General features: G+C 39.7%; 1 protein-coding gene across 1 annotated transcript; it reads left to right on the top strand.

The window, feature by feature from the left end:
- The first annotated feature begins 1821 nt into the window (after positions 1 to 1821).
- Znf684 (zinc finger protein 684) lies at positions 1822 to 14785 on the top strand. The gene is given in 7 exon segments (XM_020171691.2): positions 1822 to 4394; positions 4397 to 4489; positions 5145 to 5187; positions 5189 to 5235; positions 7509 to 7519; positions 11887 to 12295; positions 12298 to 14785. Coding segments are annotated over 7 exon segments (1050 nt in total). The 5' UTR covers positions 1822 to 4345; the 3' UTR covers positions 12696 to 14785.
- The last annotated feature ends 265 nt before the right edge of the window (positions 14786 to 15050 follow it).

The raw sequence follows: 15050 nt of genomic DNA, 5'->3' as shown, positions 1-15050 counted from the left end.
CCCATCTGTTTAAACAAAAAAAAAAAAAAAAAAAAGAAAGAAAAGAAAAGAAAAAGAAAATTCAAGCTAATTTGAGATCTCTTACTCCAGTTCCAAACAGAGACCAGAGACTCACAAGAAGGAATAATTTCTAGACTTACTGAGCTTCAGAGACAAGGCTTTTAGTTTGTCTTTTTTAACTCATTCATTATTTCCTTGGGATGAATTTCAGGGAGAAGTAAGTCATTGGTTCATTTTCACAACTTGGTGTTAAGATTAGTAGGACAGGAATGTAGATCTTTAAGATCCATGTTGTGGATCAAAGACTTTTCTGACGATATAAATGTCATTCTCCATGGGGTGGCATTTTCTGATGCTGCAGTGTGGGTACTTTTGGTCTTAGTGGAGCAGGGTTCTACATTAAGTGTTTGTTGTTTTTTTTTTAATTGTTGTTTCCTTTATTTTTTTGAGACAGGGTCTCACAGTGTAACCCATGTTAGCCTTGAATTTGAGATCTTTCTGCCTCAGCCTCCTGGGTGCTCAGATTATAGGTGTGGACCACCGTGCCTGGCTTGCATTACAGTCTAGGTGTCTTATGTCTTTCTCTTCTTCCCATTTCTAATTTGATAGGATTCTGTCCAAGAACTGCAGAAAATGATCAACTTCAAGGTATGGCATCCATCTATTCATTTAGTCATTTAAATCTCTCACAAATCCGTATGCTAAAAAGGAAGTAAGCTGAGTATGGTGGCTCAGGTTTATAATCCTATCTTCTTGGGAGGCAGAGACACAAAGGATCATTTTTGATGCCAGCCTCAGGCAAAAAGTTCACAAGACCCCATCTCAGCCAATAGCTGGGCGTGGTGATGCGTGCTTGTCATCTCAGCTGCTTGTGGAAGCATAAATAGGAGGATCACAGCCCAATCCATCCCCAAATAAATAGAGACCCTATCTAAAAAAATTACCGATGCAAAAAGGATTTGTGGAGGACTGGAGTGCTGGCTCAAGTGGTAGAGCACCTGTCTAGCAAGCACAAAGCACTGAGTTCAAAGGAAATACGGAAATACATAGTCAAGGAAGACATAAATGGAATAGATGTTCAGGTCCAAAAGGAAATCTAGAAAATATCTTCTAATATAGGTGTGTGTGTGTTGTATGTGTATGTGTTGTATGTGTATGCATGATACTGGGGATTGAACTCATTCTTGTGCTTGCCTGGCAATTGAGCTGTGTCTCAGTCCTATATTTATTCTTACATATGGTTTAGGTCGTTATTGAAAATGGGATGGGGAGCCGGGTGCTGGTGGCTCATACCTGTAATCCAAACTACTCAGGAGGCGGAGATCAGGAGGATTGTGGTTCGAAGCCAGCCTAGGCAAATAGTTCTTGAGACCATATCTCAAAAAAACCATCACAAAAAAGGGTGGTGGAGTGACTCAAGGTGTAGGCCCTGAATTCAAGCCCCAGTATGCAAAAAAAAAAAAAAATAGGATGGGGGCTGGCAGAGTGGCTCAAGTGGTAGAGAGCCTGCCTAGCAAATGTGAAGGCCTTGAGTTCAAACCCCAGTACCACAAAAAAGAAAAGAAAAGAAAACAGTGGGATGGTCTTTTGTCATTCTAATTGGTTATTCTGGTGTATAGAAAAAATACTGATTTATCTATGTTGACTTTATATCCAAAGATTTTTTTGTCCTTTCCTATTCAATATTTATATCATTCTTTTTCTTATCTTATTATAATAGTCCAGGCTTCTAGTTACTGCATTTTTTATAGTAGCTACAATTTTGTTATTGCTAGCCAAAAGTCTTTTTTGTCTCAGTTTTAATGGGAATACTTACTGTGTTTCACCATCTCCTTTTGTATTCTGGTAGGTAGTTAATCTTTGATTATTTAGGGTTTTTGTGTTTGTTTGCTTGTATTTTTAAATTATATTAAGGACTTTTTAGCACATGGAGATTAGTTTTCCTAAATTTAGAAGTTTTTTTTCATATCCTTCTTTATACCTATCAATAAAGTCATATATTTTGCCTTTTTAAATATGCCAGTTTAGATAATTTTGTTTTTGTGGGACTGGGGTTTTGAACTCAGGGCCTCATGCTTACTAGGCAGGTGTTCTACCACTCAAGCCACCCTACCAGCCCTTTGTTGTGTTGGATATTTTCAAGAAGGATCTGGTGAACTATTTGCGCGGGGCTGGCTTTGAACCAAGGTCCTCCTGATCGTTGCCTCCTAAGTAGCTAGGATTACAGACTTGAGCCACCAGCGCCTGGCTAGAGAATTTTTTTTTTAATTTTTTATTTTTTTATTATTCATATGTGCATACAATGCTTGGGTCATTTCTCCCCCCCGTCCCCCCCTTACCACTCACTCTGCCCCCTCCCTCTCCCCCGCACCTCCTCGATACCCAGCAGAAACTATTTTGCCCTTATCTCTAATTTTGTAGAAGAAAGAGTATAAGCAATAATAGGAAGGAACAAGGGTTTTTGCTAGTTGAGGTAAGGATAACTATACAGGGACTCACATTAATTTCCTGTGCGTGTGTGTTACCTTCTAGGTTAATTCTTTTTGATCTCACCTTTTCTCTAGTTCCTGGTCCCCTTCTCCTATTGGCCTCAGTTGCTTAAAGTGTCTGCTTTAGTTTCTCTGCATTGAGGGCAACAAATGCTAGCTAGTTTTTTAGGTGTCTTACCTATCCTCACCCCTCCCTTGTGTGCTCTTGCTTTAATCTTGTGATCAAAGTCCAATCACCTTGTTGTGTTTGCCCTTCATCTAATGTCCGCATATGAGGGAGAACATACGATTTTCGGTCTTTTGGGCCAGGCTAACCTCACTCAGAATGATGTTCTCCAATTCCATCCATTTACCAGCGAATGATAACATTTCGTTCTTCTTCATGGCTGCATAAAATTCCATTGTGTATAGTTACCACATTTTCTTAATCCATTCGTCAGTGGTGGGGCATCTTGGCTGTTTCCATAACTTGGCTATTGTGAATAGTGCTGCAGTAAACATGGGTGTGCAGGTGCCTCTGGAGTAACCTGTTTCACATTGTTTTGGGTATATCCCCAAGAGTGGTATTGCTGGATCAAATGGTAGATCAATGTTTAGCTTTTTAAGTTGGCTAGAGAATTTTTAATATACTGAGCTATCTGTGCATTCCTAGTGAAAACCCTACCTAATCACCTTAGCTTTTTTATAATGGGCGAAACAGTATTTTAGATTTGAAGCTCATTCAGCCTCTGTAGCAAGTGCTCTGCTGTTGCAACTGAAGTAAATGAATGGGTGTAACTACGTTCCAATAACATTTTACTTACAAAAACTAGAGGACAGCCAATGAGTTGTGGTTGTTAATCCCCAGCCTATATGGCCTTAATGATGTCTTTACATGCCTTTTAGTGTTTTTTGTTTGTTTGTTTCAGAGCTGGGGATCAGGTACACTAGGCAAGTGCTCTATAACTGAGCTAAAACCCTTAATTTGAATGCTTTTAATTTTTACCCATTATCCTCCTGATCTCTGCCTTGCAAGTGGCTAGGAGTTCAGGTACAAGCAACTGGCACTTGGCTCACTTTCATTCTTTTGTGTATGGATATTTAGTTGTCTCATCACCATTTGTTGAAAGGACTTTTCCCCCATTGAGTTTTTCTGACACTAGTTGGATATTTTTTAAATAGAATTTTTGTTTCTATTGCAAAGAATACTTTTTTTTCTTTTGGTGGCACTGAGGTTTGAACTCAGGACTTCATGCTTGCCAGGCAAACACTCTTACCACTTGAGCCACTCTACCAACCCTTTTTTGTGATTGGTTTTTTCAATAGAGTCTTGTGAACTATTTTCCTGGGCTGGTTTTGAACCATGACCCTCCTGATCTCTGCCTCCTGGAGTAATCAGGATTACAGGTATTAGTCAGCAGTGCTGGCTAGCAAAAAATATTCCTGAATCAACTATACTGTAGTTACTATGCAAAGTTTTCTATAAATTAAACAGTGAACATGTGATATCAAGAGGCTGTTGGGCTGCAGGCGTGGCTTAAGCAGTAGAGCACCTGCCTAGCAAGTGCAAAGCCCTGAGTTCAAACTCCAATACTGTGGGCACTGGTGATACACGCCTGTAATCCTGGTTACTTGGGAGGCAGAGATCAGGAGGATTGAAGTTCAAGGCCAGCCTGGGTGAATAGAGACCCTATGTTGAAAATACCCGACACAAAGGCTGGTGGAGTGATTCAAGTGGTAGAGAGTCTGCCTAGCAAGTGTGAGGCCCTGAGTTCAGTACTGCCAAAAAAAAAAGCAGTACCACCAAAAAAAAAGGAGGGAAGAGGCTCTGTCATGATTCTCTTGCAAGTTCCTAACACTGCACATGTTAGATTAAAATGGATGTGCTGTTACAGGAATTGTTGACATTCCAGGATGTAGCTGTGAAACTACCCCAGAGGAATGGCAGCTGCTTGATTGTGATCAGAGAACCCTGTAATGGGATGTGATGCTGGAGAACTACAGAAACCTCATCTTAGTGGGTAAGGACAGTGGGTGGAAACTTTTCATTGTAGCTCAGAGGGTTCTAATACAATGGTTTTCCTTTAAGACTTGTGAAAGCTGTGGCTGGGCACAATGACTCATGCCTGAGATCCCACCTACTCCAAAGGTGGAGAGTGGGAGGATTACCGTTGAAGGCCACCCAGGCAAAAAGTTAGCAAGATCCCATGTAAGCAATCAGCTGGATGTGGTGATGCATGCCTTTGATCCCAGCTCTGTGGGAGGCCAGAGGATTGCAGTCTGAGGCAGCCCTAGAGCAAAAACTAATATTCTACTTTAAAAAATAACCTAAAATGTGGCTCAAGTGGAGCAAAATCCCTGAGTTAAAAAACCCCAGTACTGCCAGAAAGAAAGGAAGGGAGGAGGGAGGGTTGGAGGGAGGAAGAAAAGAAAAGAAACTTGTGAAAGCTGTGAATATTCTAAAGTATTAATGAATTTGGCCCTGAATTTTAGTGGTCGGAAATTCCTTATCCTCTTTGGAGCTCAGATAGTCGTTTATTCTTCTTCCTCCCAAATGGAGAAGGATCTGTTCTGTTCGAAAGTATATTTGGCTCAAAAGAGCCAAACCTGAGTTGTAAGGTAGTTATTTATCCCTAGCACCTTGTCCCCTCTTCTGTGTTGTTGTCCAATGAACATGGTGTCCCATTACCCAAACAAAAGTGATCTTCAGGGTGGAGCAAGAACTGGTGGCTGGTGGAGGGAGAGAATTTACACTGGAGTTGTCCAGGTATGGGAGAGAAAATCAGGTGGGAGTCTTTGGAATTGAGATCCCAGTTGGTCAGTGGGGACAGGCACCTTGGAGATACTGTTTAGGAAGCACCTCTTAAAAGCCACAGACCTTTGGAAATGAAATGATACCTTCACATAGGGGCTCTTTGTCCTCTCTCTACTCGGCTCCTCTCCCTGCTCGTTTCATCTAGGTCTTGCTTTATTTCTGTTTTCTGAATTCCTGAAACTAACTTTTCTTCCCTTCTCAAAATGATTTTCTGTATTGTTAGTTCTTAGAGTCAGATTTATGGATTTGAAGCCTTACTCCACCAATCATTGACTAACATTGGACAAATTATTTTGTAGCACAATTTTTTTTCACAGTACTGGGGCTTTGTTACACTTGCTAGACAGGTGCTCTAGACTTGAGCTACGCCTCCAGTCCTTTTTACTCTGGTTATTTGGAGATAGGTCTCACTCTTTGCCCGGGCCAGCCTGGACCGTGATCCTCCTATTTTACACTTCCTTTCGTAGCTGTGATGATAGGCATGTGCCATTATGCCCAGCTTTTTTCCAGTGAGATGGGCAAAAACCTTTTTTTCCGAGGCTGGCTTGGAGCCTCCATCCTCCCAGTCTCAGCCTCCTAAGTAATTTGGGATGACAGGCAATACTACCATGCCCAGCTATTGATTAAAATGGGATCTGGTAAACTTTTTTGCCCATGTTGGCCTCAAACCTTGATCTTCCCAATCTCAGCCTCACAAATAGCTAGGATTTCAGGTGAGCCTCCAGTGCCCAGATAATATTTGTATTTAGAAAATAAGAATACTAATCCCTACTTCACATTTCCTGTGAAGATTATATATGTGTTTTACCTGTAAAACACTTCAAATTGTTGGCAGATAGCAAGTGTTCAGTATGTGTTTAAAAAAAAAAAAACTTAGTAATATCATGCTGTAATTATTTTCCTTACCAAAATGCTCTAATTATTTTCCTTACCAAAACAAAACAAAACAAAACAAAAACTCAACTTCTTTTCTTGCATTATATTCTCCACTGTTTTAATTTAGGATCTTTATTTTTGTTTGTTTGTTTGTTTGTTTTTTGGTAGTACTTGAGTTTCAACTCAGGGCCTCACACTTGCCAGGCAGGTGCTCTTCCATTTGGGCCACTCTGCCAGCCCTGTTTTGTGTTGGATATTTTCAAGATAGAATCTCCCAAACTATTTGCCTGGGCTGGCTTCCAACTGTGATCTTCCTGATCTCTGTCTGCTGAGTAGCTAGGATTATAGGCATAAGCCTGTAATTGCCTGGCAATTGAGAGTCTTTAAGATTGAGAGATTGCTTCACTGATAAGGAGAGACAAGATAATACAAAGATTTTATTAACTTACAGGTCCTGGGGGAGTGTACAGCATGACTGGAAGTACACACATAGATCCCAGGGCGTGAAGGCATGGAGAGAGAGGGACCTGTGAGCCAGTCCTTTAATTGGGTCTAGGATGTTATCCAAACAGGTTTTCCATGGGAATCTTTAGTTGGTGGGTTTAAAGCAAGCAGGTGCCTGTGGCTCATGCCTGTAATCCTAGCTACTTGGGAGGCTGAGATTGGGAGGATCGCATTTTAAGGCTAGCCCGGGTAAATAGTTCATGAGACCCCCATCTCCAAAATACCAGAGCAAAATGGACTGGGCGGGGTATGACACAAGTGGTAGAGTAAGTACAATGTCCTGGGTTCAAACCCCAGTCCCACTAACAAAAAAAAAAGTAAACAGGCCCAAATTTCAGGAGGTCACATTGAGACTAAGAGGTTACTGTGACATGTCTGCAGGTTGTGAGGGTCAGCAGGTCCAGTCAAATAGGCTGTATTTGGGACTAGCTGTTTCACAGGGAAGTTGTCACCAGGGAGCATTTGTATAAGGTGGGAATCTGGATTGACGATATCGAAGAACTTGGAGGTGGGAAAGGTGAAGAACTAGAAGGTGTTGAGGGTGACCAAGCCCTGTTCTGATATGAGAAAGTTAAACTTATATCAAAAAGGAGGCTGAAGTTATAAGAATTCACTACACTCACTTTGCTAATCTTCAGTCTCACTAATAATGTGAGTCTAGTGTGTCTTTCTGCTTTTCTTGGTAATACTGGGTTTTTTAAAAAAAAATTCTCCTCCAACTTGATTTTAGTTGTTTCCTAGCTAATCTGTTCTCACCCTTTTACTGACAATTCATCTCTTGCTTCTTGCCTCCTCTACCATCTCCTCTCCACAGTAACTTCCTCAGCAGCCCCATCACTCTGAAGAGTAAAATTATGTGTTCTATGCCATCTCTGGCCTCGTTGCCTCAGCAACTTTCCATTCCCGTAATTTTACTCCACCTGACCTTATTTTGTCTTTTCATAGTAACTAATTTTTAAAATTCTTTAACCTTCACCTTTATATTCCAATAAGGAATAATGATTGGTTCACTACTTTATAATCTCAGAGCAATTTGTTGTTTTTCTCTCAGTAGTTTTATCTTAAATACTACATGGACCTAATAGCCTATGGTTTCAACTATTGGTTATCTGAGGCTGATTAAAATAAAAATTTGTCTTTCCACAAAGAGCATAAAAGTATTTTTCAAGTGATTAAGATACCAGTTGTTCTGGGTGCTGGTGGCTCATGCCTGTAATCCTAGCTACTCAGGGGGCAGAAATCAGAAGGATTGTGGTTTGAAGCCAGCCTGGAAAATAGTTCTTGAGGTCCTATCACGAAAAAAATCCAACACAAGAAAGGGCTGGTGGAATGGCTCAGGTGATAAGAGAGCCTGCCTAGCAGACGTGAGGCCCTGAGTTCAAACCCTGGTACTGCCAAAAAAAAAAAAAAAAAAAAAAAATGACCCTAATTGTATTTTATATTCCCTGGGACCTCAACTTATACTCGACATAAACTAAATGAATTTAATTACTAATATTCTATTTGGGCAGTTTATATTCCTATTTTTGCTAAATTCCATTTTATTTTCTGGTTTATCTTAGCTGTTTCTACACAATTTATTTGACTTACTCCCTTTTTTTTGGTGGTACTGCATTTGAACTAAGGGCCCTGTGCTTGCTAAGTAGGTGTTCTACCACTTGAGCCATACCCATCCCCCCAGCCCTTTTGCTTTGGTTATTTTGGGGATAGGGTCTCAATTTTTGCCCAGGGCAGTCTAGACTTTAATCCTTCCATTTATGCTGCCTGCATAGTGGAGATGACAGGTGCACAACACCACACCCAGTATTGGTTGAGATGGGGTCTCGAAAACTTTTTGTCTGGCTGGCCTTGAACTGTGATCCTCTCAATGTCTGCCTCCTGAGTAGCTAGGATTATACGTGTGAGCCACTATGCCCGGTCCAAATTATTCCATTTTTTCTTATCATTCTTCTGAAAAATGTTTTAGTCCTTTATAAACCTGTATTGTAGTGGGTGCCAGTGGCTCACACCTGTACTCCTAGCTACTTGGGATCGGGAGGATTGTGGTTTGAGGCCAGCCTGCGCAGATAGTTTGCAAGATCTCTCGGGGTTGGGGATTTAGCTCAGTGGAAGAGCGCTTGCCTGGCAAGTGTAAGGCCCTGAGTTCGGTCCCCAGCACCGAAAAAAAAAAGGAAAAAATAGAAAAAAAAAGCAAAAAAGCAAGATCTCCAAAATAATCAGAGCAAAAATGGACTGGATGTGTGGCTCAAAGTTCTTTGTTCAAACCTCAGTCCAACGTTCCACCCCCGCAAAAAAGCTGTCTTGTGATATTAATGCTTTTAGTGCTCTTTATGCTGTGGTTCATGTTGCCAATCCAGAATTCTCCATCTTTCCCCTATTCCATGAGAAGTAAGCTCTTTTATGTCTTCTCTATACAGTTTTCTGCATCAGTTCTTTTTATTTTAGTGGTCCCCGTGTAACTAAAGCCAGCATGAGTTCAGTTTTCTCTTCTTTTGTGATCCTAAGCTTAGATTAATTTCTGCCTCTGGAACTCCCAATCCAACTTTGCCATTAGTCTGTCATGAAAACTTGACATATATTGTCATGGAATTTTAAAAAATCCAATCCTTTGGCCTTTTTTTTTTTCTTTTTGCGGTACTTGAGTTTGAACTTACGGCCTTGGGCTTGCTAGGCAAACACTCTACCACTGGAGCTACACACCAAGCCTTCCTTTTGGCTTTTAAGGCATGTTTTTCATGATAGTGCCCTGAAGAGAAAGAGGCTTATTATTTTTTCCCTTACATCCATGCTGAGCACATAATGGGCATTTAGTAAACATTTCATTAATTCAGGTTGTTGAGCCAGGCATTGTGAAGACATATTTCTTATTCTTCCATTAAAATAACCTCTTAAATGATTCCTGAGAAGGATTCAAAGAAAGCACATTGCCATTTCTAAGTGTGTAAATGGTAATAGGAACAGCAAAATGTAGCTATTAAAACATTTAAAAATTTGACATGTGAAACATTTGTTGAGTTCACATTAGCACTGCATTTTATTTTATTTTTAAAATTTTATCTATTTATTTATTTTGCGGTACTGGGGCTTGAACTCAGGGCCTTCACCTTGAGCCACTCCACCAGTCTTTTTTTGCGATGGGTTTTTCGAGATAGGGTCTTGTGAACTATTTGCCCAGGCTGGCTTTGAACCACAGTCCTCCTGATCTTTGCCTCCTGAGTAGCCAGGATTACAGGTGTGAGCCAGCAGTTCCCGGCTTGACACTGCGTTTTAGTTCTACTTAGTTGTCTGAGTGAATGCTATAAGCAACAGTGTCTTTCTTAGAAATCCAAAGAAAACAGAGCTTTATGTTTAAAGTATGCAAAGACTGAAGAAGTCTGGTTTTGAGATTATGAAATAATCACTCTTCCCTAAAGAATATCTAAATTCTATCTAGAGTGAGAGGAGACAAAGGAGGGTAGATTAAAGTAGGGAAGAAACATGAGCAAAAGTCATAGAGTATCCCTTATGATGGTTCAGTTTAGGATTTTTGACTTTACAGTGGTGTAAAATTGCTACACATTCAGTAAAATATTGAACTTCAAACTCTGAATTTTGATATTTTCCTGGCCTGGCTATATGTGCTTCTCTGTGAAGGTGCTGTGTAGCAGTGAGCCACAGCTCCCTGTTAACCACACAATCATGGTAAATGACCAGTACTCTACAGTGTACTGTGTTGCTGAGCTGGAGTGTTTGATAAATTAAGTAAATGCATTTTCAGGAGTCTAGAATCTGTGAAATGCATGCTTAGATCCCATGAGTGAATTCATTTATTCTTTTCTTTTTCAGTATTAGGGTTTGAACTCGGAGCTTCATGCTTGTTAGGCAGACACTCTACCACTTGAGCCACTCCTCCAGCATCCTTTTGTTTTGAGACAAGTTCTCACTGTGTAGCCCAAGCTGGCCTCAAAATCATGACACTCCTACCTCAGCCTCCTGAGTGCTGGGATAGGTCTATACTACCATGCCTGGCGAATTCATATCTTAGATAGTTTTGCTTACCAGGCTGAGTACCCTGGATTTTTTTCAGTCGGTCACAGAGATAACAAAGGATGCTGCTTCCTTTTCGTTTTAGTAGAAAGGAACCAAATCCCCACACTCAGAACCACTCTAATTAGTAGGCTAGAGCCCACCGCTCAGACCAGCTCCACAGAGAATGAGGCATAGAGCAAGAAGCTAGGGGTATTGTACTGTACTAACATTCTACGTGAAGGGAAACACCAAAATGGGCAGTTACAACATCTTCCCCCCCATTTTTTTTAAATGGAGCAACAGATTTGAGATTTATGAAGTTTTGATGGTAGGAGCAAAAGAAAGAAAATTGTGCCTTAAGAAACAGCAGCTTTTAAGAGACTAGTTTTACTAGGTAGGTTGAAAGAGGATGTAAAAACAATACTTGTCTAATACAAGTATGACAGGTAACTGTCATGTACAAAAATCTAGCCAAAATTAAAATGATAGCAAATAGAATATGTGACTGGATTAAGGGTGACTTGCCTGTGGGTGACCATGTTGGTCATTTGTGTTCTGGACTTAACAGTATATATAAGAATGGATCCCAGCTGTCACTTGAGTTTGAGCCCTACTTACAAACATACCTTAGCTGTGGTTTGGATGGAGTTAGATGACTAGCGATAGAAGAATGTTCCTGCCTCTGGATGTGGTGGTTCATGCCTGTAATCCCAGCACTTGGGAGACTGAGGCAAGTTCCTAAAGAATATTGACATTGTGCAGTATGATTAAGAGAAAAAAGTCGTGGGCTGGGATGTAGCTCTGTGGTAGAGCACTTGCCTAGCATGTGTGAGGCCCTGGGTTTGATCCCAGCACAGAACCCTAAATATTATCTGCTTCCTCCAAATCCCTTGCCTCCTGTTTTCCTGGTAACCCTATCATTAATCAGATCTCCACAATGGGCTCTCCTCATTCTATGACCTAAAAATCCTGTACCCTTGTTGAATAAACTTTTGACTTACATTGTACCCTACTCACTGTGCCTTGTGCCTTTTTTACTCTCTTTCCACAGGTTACAAGTTAAGCCATCTGTTCTCATTTTTATTATTTATTCGCTCCCATTTTCTCTTTAGCAGTTTTGTCCTTAAAACTCACTAAGATCAAGGCAAATACGGGGTTTATTTCAGAACTATGGGAAGAAAGTAATGAGGAATGTTTTATTGCACTCCTTTTTAGATGCTGACTGATGAACCAGAGAAGCATCAGGAAAGCAAAGACAGTTTTTTGAAGTCAATTTTGTTCACTTTTAGTAAAATTTTGACAATGGAGAAACTCCACCATTATGATATGAACACAGATCTTAATCCTAGAAGAAAAAACCCACATAACTGTAAATCATAGGGGAAGAATTTGTAACCTAATTTAGACTTACTTAATTATACTAGGAATTATGCTGGAGACAACTCTTATGAATGCAATGAATGTGGGAAAGCCTTCAAAAATAAGTTTCATTTCATTAGACATGAGAAAAACCATATAAAAAATAAACCCTCTATGTGCAGTGACTGTGGGAAAGCTATCATGCAAAGGATCCAACTTGTGGCCCACCACAGACTTCATACTGGAGAGAAACTTTACAAATGCAGTCATGTGGAAAAACATTCATGTGGACCTCCTCCTTTAATCAACGTGTGAAATCTCACACGCTTGAGAACTCATTTGAATGTAAGGAGTGTGGGAAAACCTTCAGGTGTACTTCATCCCTTTATAAACACACGAAACTTCTTAAAGGAGAAAAACCTTACCACTGTACAGTATGTGGCAAAATCTTCGGCAACCCATCTGTGCTTGTTACACATCAAAGAATTCATACAGGAGAGAGGCCTTACAGATGTACTGAATGTGGCAAAGCGTTCTTCAAGAAGTCTCATCTCCTTAGACATCAGAAAACTCATACAGGAGAGAAGCCCTATGCGTGTAACAAATGTGGAAAAGCATTTACCCAGAAGCCAAGTCTTACTGTACATCAGAAAATTCATACTTAACATTCCATTTATGCATATGAAAAGGCCTAAATATTTGATGACTTTATTCAGTAGCAGAGAATTCATGGTGAGAAATCCAATTTGAATAAATGAAGAAGAATAAGAAGAGTAGATCCCTGTAAAAAAGCCATCAGTGCCAATTGTGTTCTGCCAGTGAAAACAAACTTTCTCAGAAAAACCCCCCACGAGAGCTATAATAGAGCATAGCACTTTGAATGTAAGCATAAATTAAATAAGGAACCAGTGAAAACTACACTTCACCATTTCTGATTTTTAATTTTTATAACTACTATAATTATGCAAATATGAGTATAAAATACATGCTTACACATCAGTTTATCTCTCCAAGTGTCTGCGGTGGCCCAGTGCAGTGGAACCTGCAGACACCCTGTACTCGGGGAGGCTGAGGTTGGAGGATCACATGAGTCTAGTAGTTTGAAACCAGTCTATGCAACATAATAGACCCCCATCCCCAATAAAAGAATTTCTGCAGAAAAAAAGATTTTTCTTCTGCTCCTAACAGCATGTGTATAATTATAAAGTTAGAATATGTGGGTTAATTTGAAACATGAATATTAATATTTTCATCCATTTACTGACTTAAAAAATTGGCATTACTTTGGGGTTAAACTCAGGGCCTTGAGCTTGCTAGGCATGTGTTCAACTACTTGAGCTATATACCCAGCCCTTTTTGCTTTGATTATTTTTGAGATAGGTTCTTGATTTATGTCTGGGCAGCCTGGCCAGTGATGCTCCTATTTACGCTTCCCACATAGCTGGGAATGATAGGTATGTGCCACCAGTACCCAGCTGTAATTGGTTGAGATGAGGTCTTGGGAACTTTTTTGCTCGACTGGCCTTAAACCACAGTCCTTCCAATCTTTACCTCCTAAGTAGCTAGGATTAGAGGTTTGAGCCACTGTGCCCAGCCTACTGGCACTTTTAATGGGCACAGCAGTGTTACTAAATCTGTCTCTTTGTTAATTATAAAAGTGAAGACTTCTTACAAAGATATTCTCCTATGTATGTAAATACAAATGAATTTAATAAACTGCTAATTGAGAAAAAAGGAATTGTGTTCTGTACTACATTAAGTTTTCAGTCAAGGAAAAAAGATTTAAGTATGTAAAAAACATTTAAATATTTCTCTTCTTATCATTGGTGTATCATAAGCTCAAGGAATATGTAACAGGTATCATCTGTATTTGATTTTAGTAAATTAGGGTGTCATGATACTTTGCAAATTTGGGAAAGAGGGATTTGGGTGTTTTGCTGTTTTCTTAAGAAGCAATAGGTTTATTTCCTAGGGTGCCTGGAGTTTTCCATATAGTCAACAGGGGCATCATTTTATAATTAATCAAGTTGTTTGAAAAGAGAAAGTTTTTTTGCTTCAATTTCATGTTGAAATATGAATTTTTAGGTTCTTCTTGAAAGCATTAACCAACCATTATTTAAGCTAAAGTTCTTACTGCTTGCCACAGTGTTTCTTAATAATGGTAAAAAAGTTTTTAACCTTTTTTGAGTGGTGACAAAATCTAGATTGTACCTAAATTCTGAAATCAAGACTTTTCCTTGTAAATTTAAGCTCTGTTACTACTATATTGCATTCTTTTTCTTTCATTAGCCAATTTCTGAAGAGTAATATAGTAACTAAATGAATTATAGTGCTTTTTTGAACAGACATCCTGAAAGATCTAAATTAAATATTGTCTTTCCAAGTTATTTTAAGAGTCTATATGCTCATTTCTCTATTCAGTAATTCCAAGTTTCTGGGACTTTTTCTTTTAAGTTGTCTTCTGAACCGATTTTCCATACATACAGGGAAATCTAAGTTTATGGTTATCATGCTTGCTGTTTTTCAGCTCAACAGCTCACTTTCATCCTCATCTAGTCCTATTTGGTGCTTATCCTTCCCATCCTATTCATCCTTCCCCTCATCTGAGACACTCCAAACTCCACAGACAAAAGGAAGACAGGTAGAGGTTCCATTGTTACCACTATGGTGTGAGATGCCCTTACTGTGTAGCGACTGTGTAGGTCAAGGTGACAAGAAGTGTGCAGTGGTCTGCTCCAGCTCCCTGGGAATAAGATATGGCCCAAGAATGTGTAATATATTAGGAAGCATGTAATTTGGATTCCATAAATTTTTTGCCTTTTTTCTTAGGTGGAAACAATACAGTAGATAGCCAGGCATGGTGGCTCACTCCTATAATCCTAATTTTTAGGAGACTGAGATTGAGAGGATTGTGGTTTGAGGTCAGCCCTGGCAAATAGTTCCAGAGACCCTATCTCCAAAATAAGAAGAGGAAATGACCTGGAGGTGTGGTTCAAATGGTAGAGCAGCGATTTTGTAAG

The sequence above is a fragment of the Castor canadensis genome, chromosome 7 (genome assembly GCF_047511655.1).
Source record: "Castor canadensis chromosome 7, mCasCan1.hap1v2, whole genome shotgun sequence".
Classification (NCBI taxonomy): Eukaryota; Metazoa; Chordata; class Mammalia; order Rodentia; family Castoridae; genus Castor; species Castor canadensis.
The sequence above is the reverse complement of the archived record's forward strand: the minus strand, read 5'-3'. Positions and strand labels throughout refer to the sequence as shown.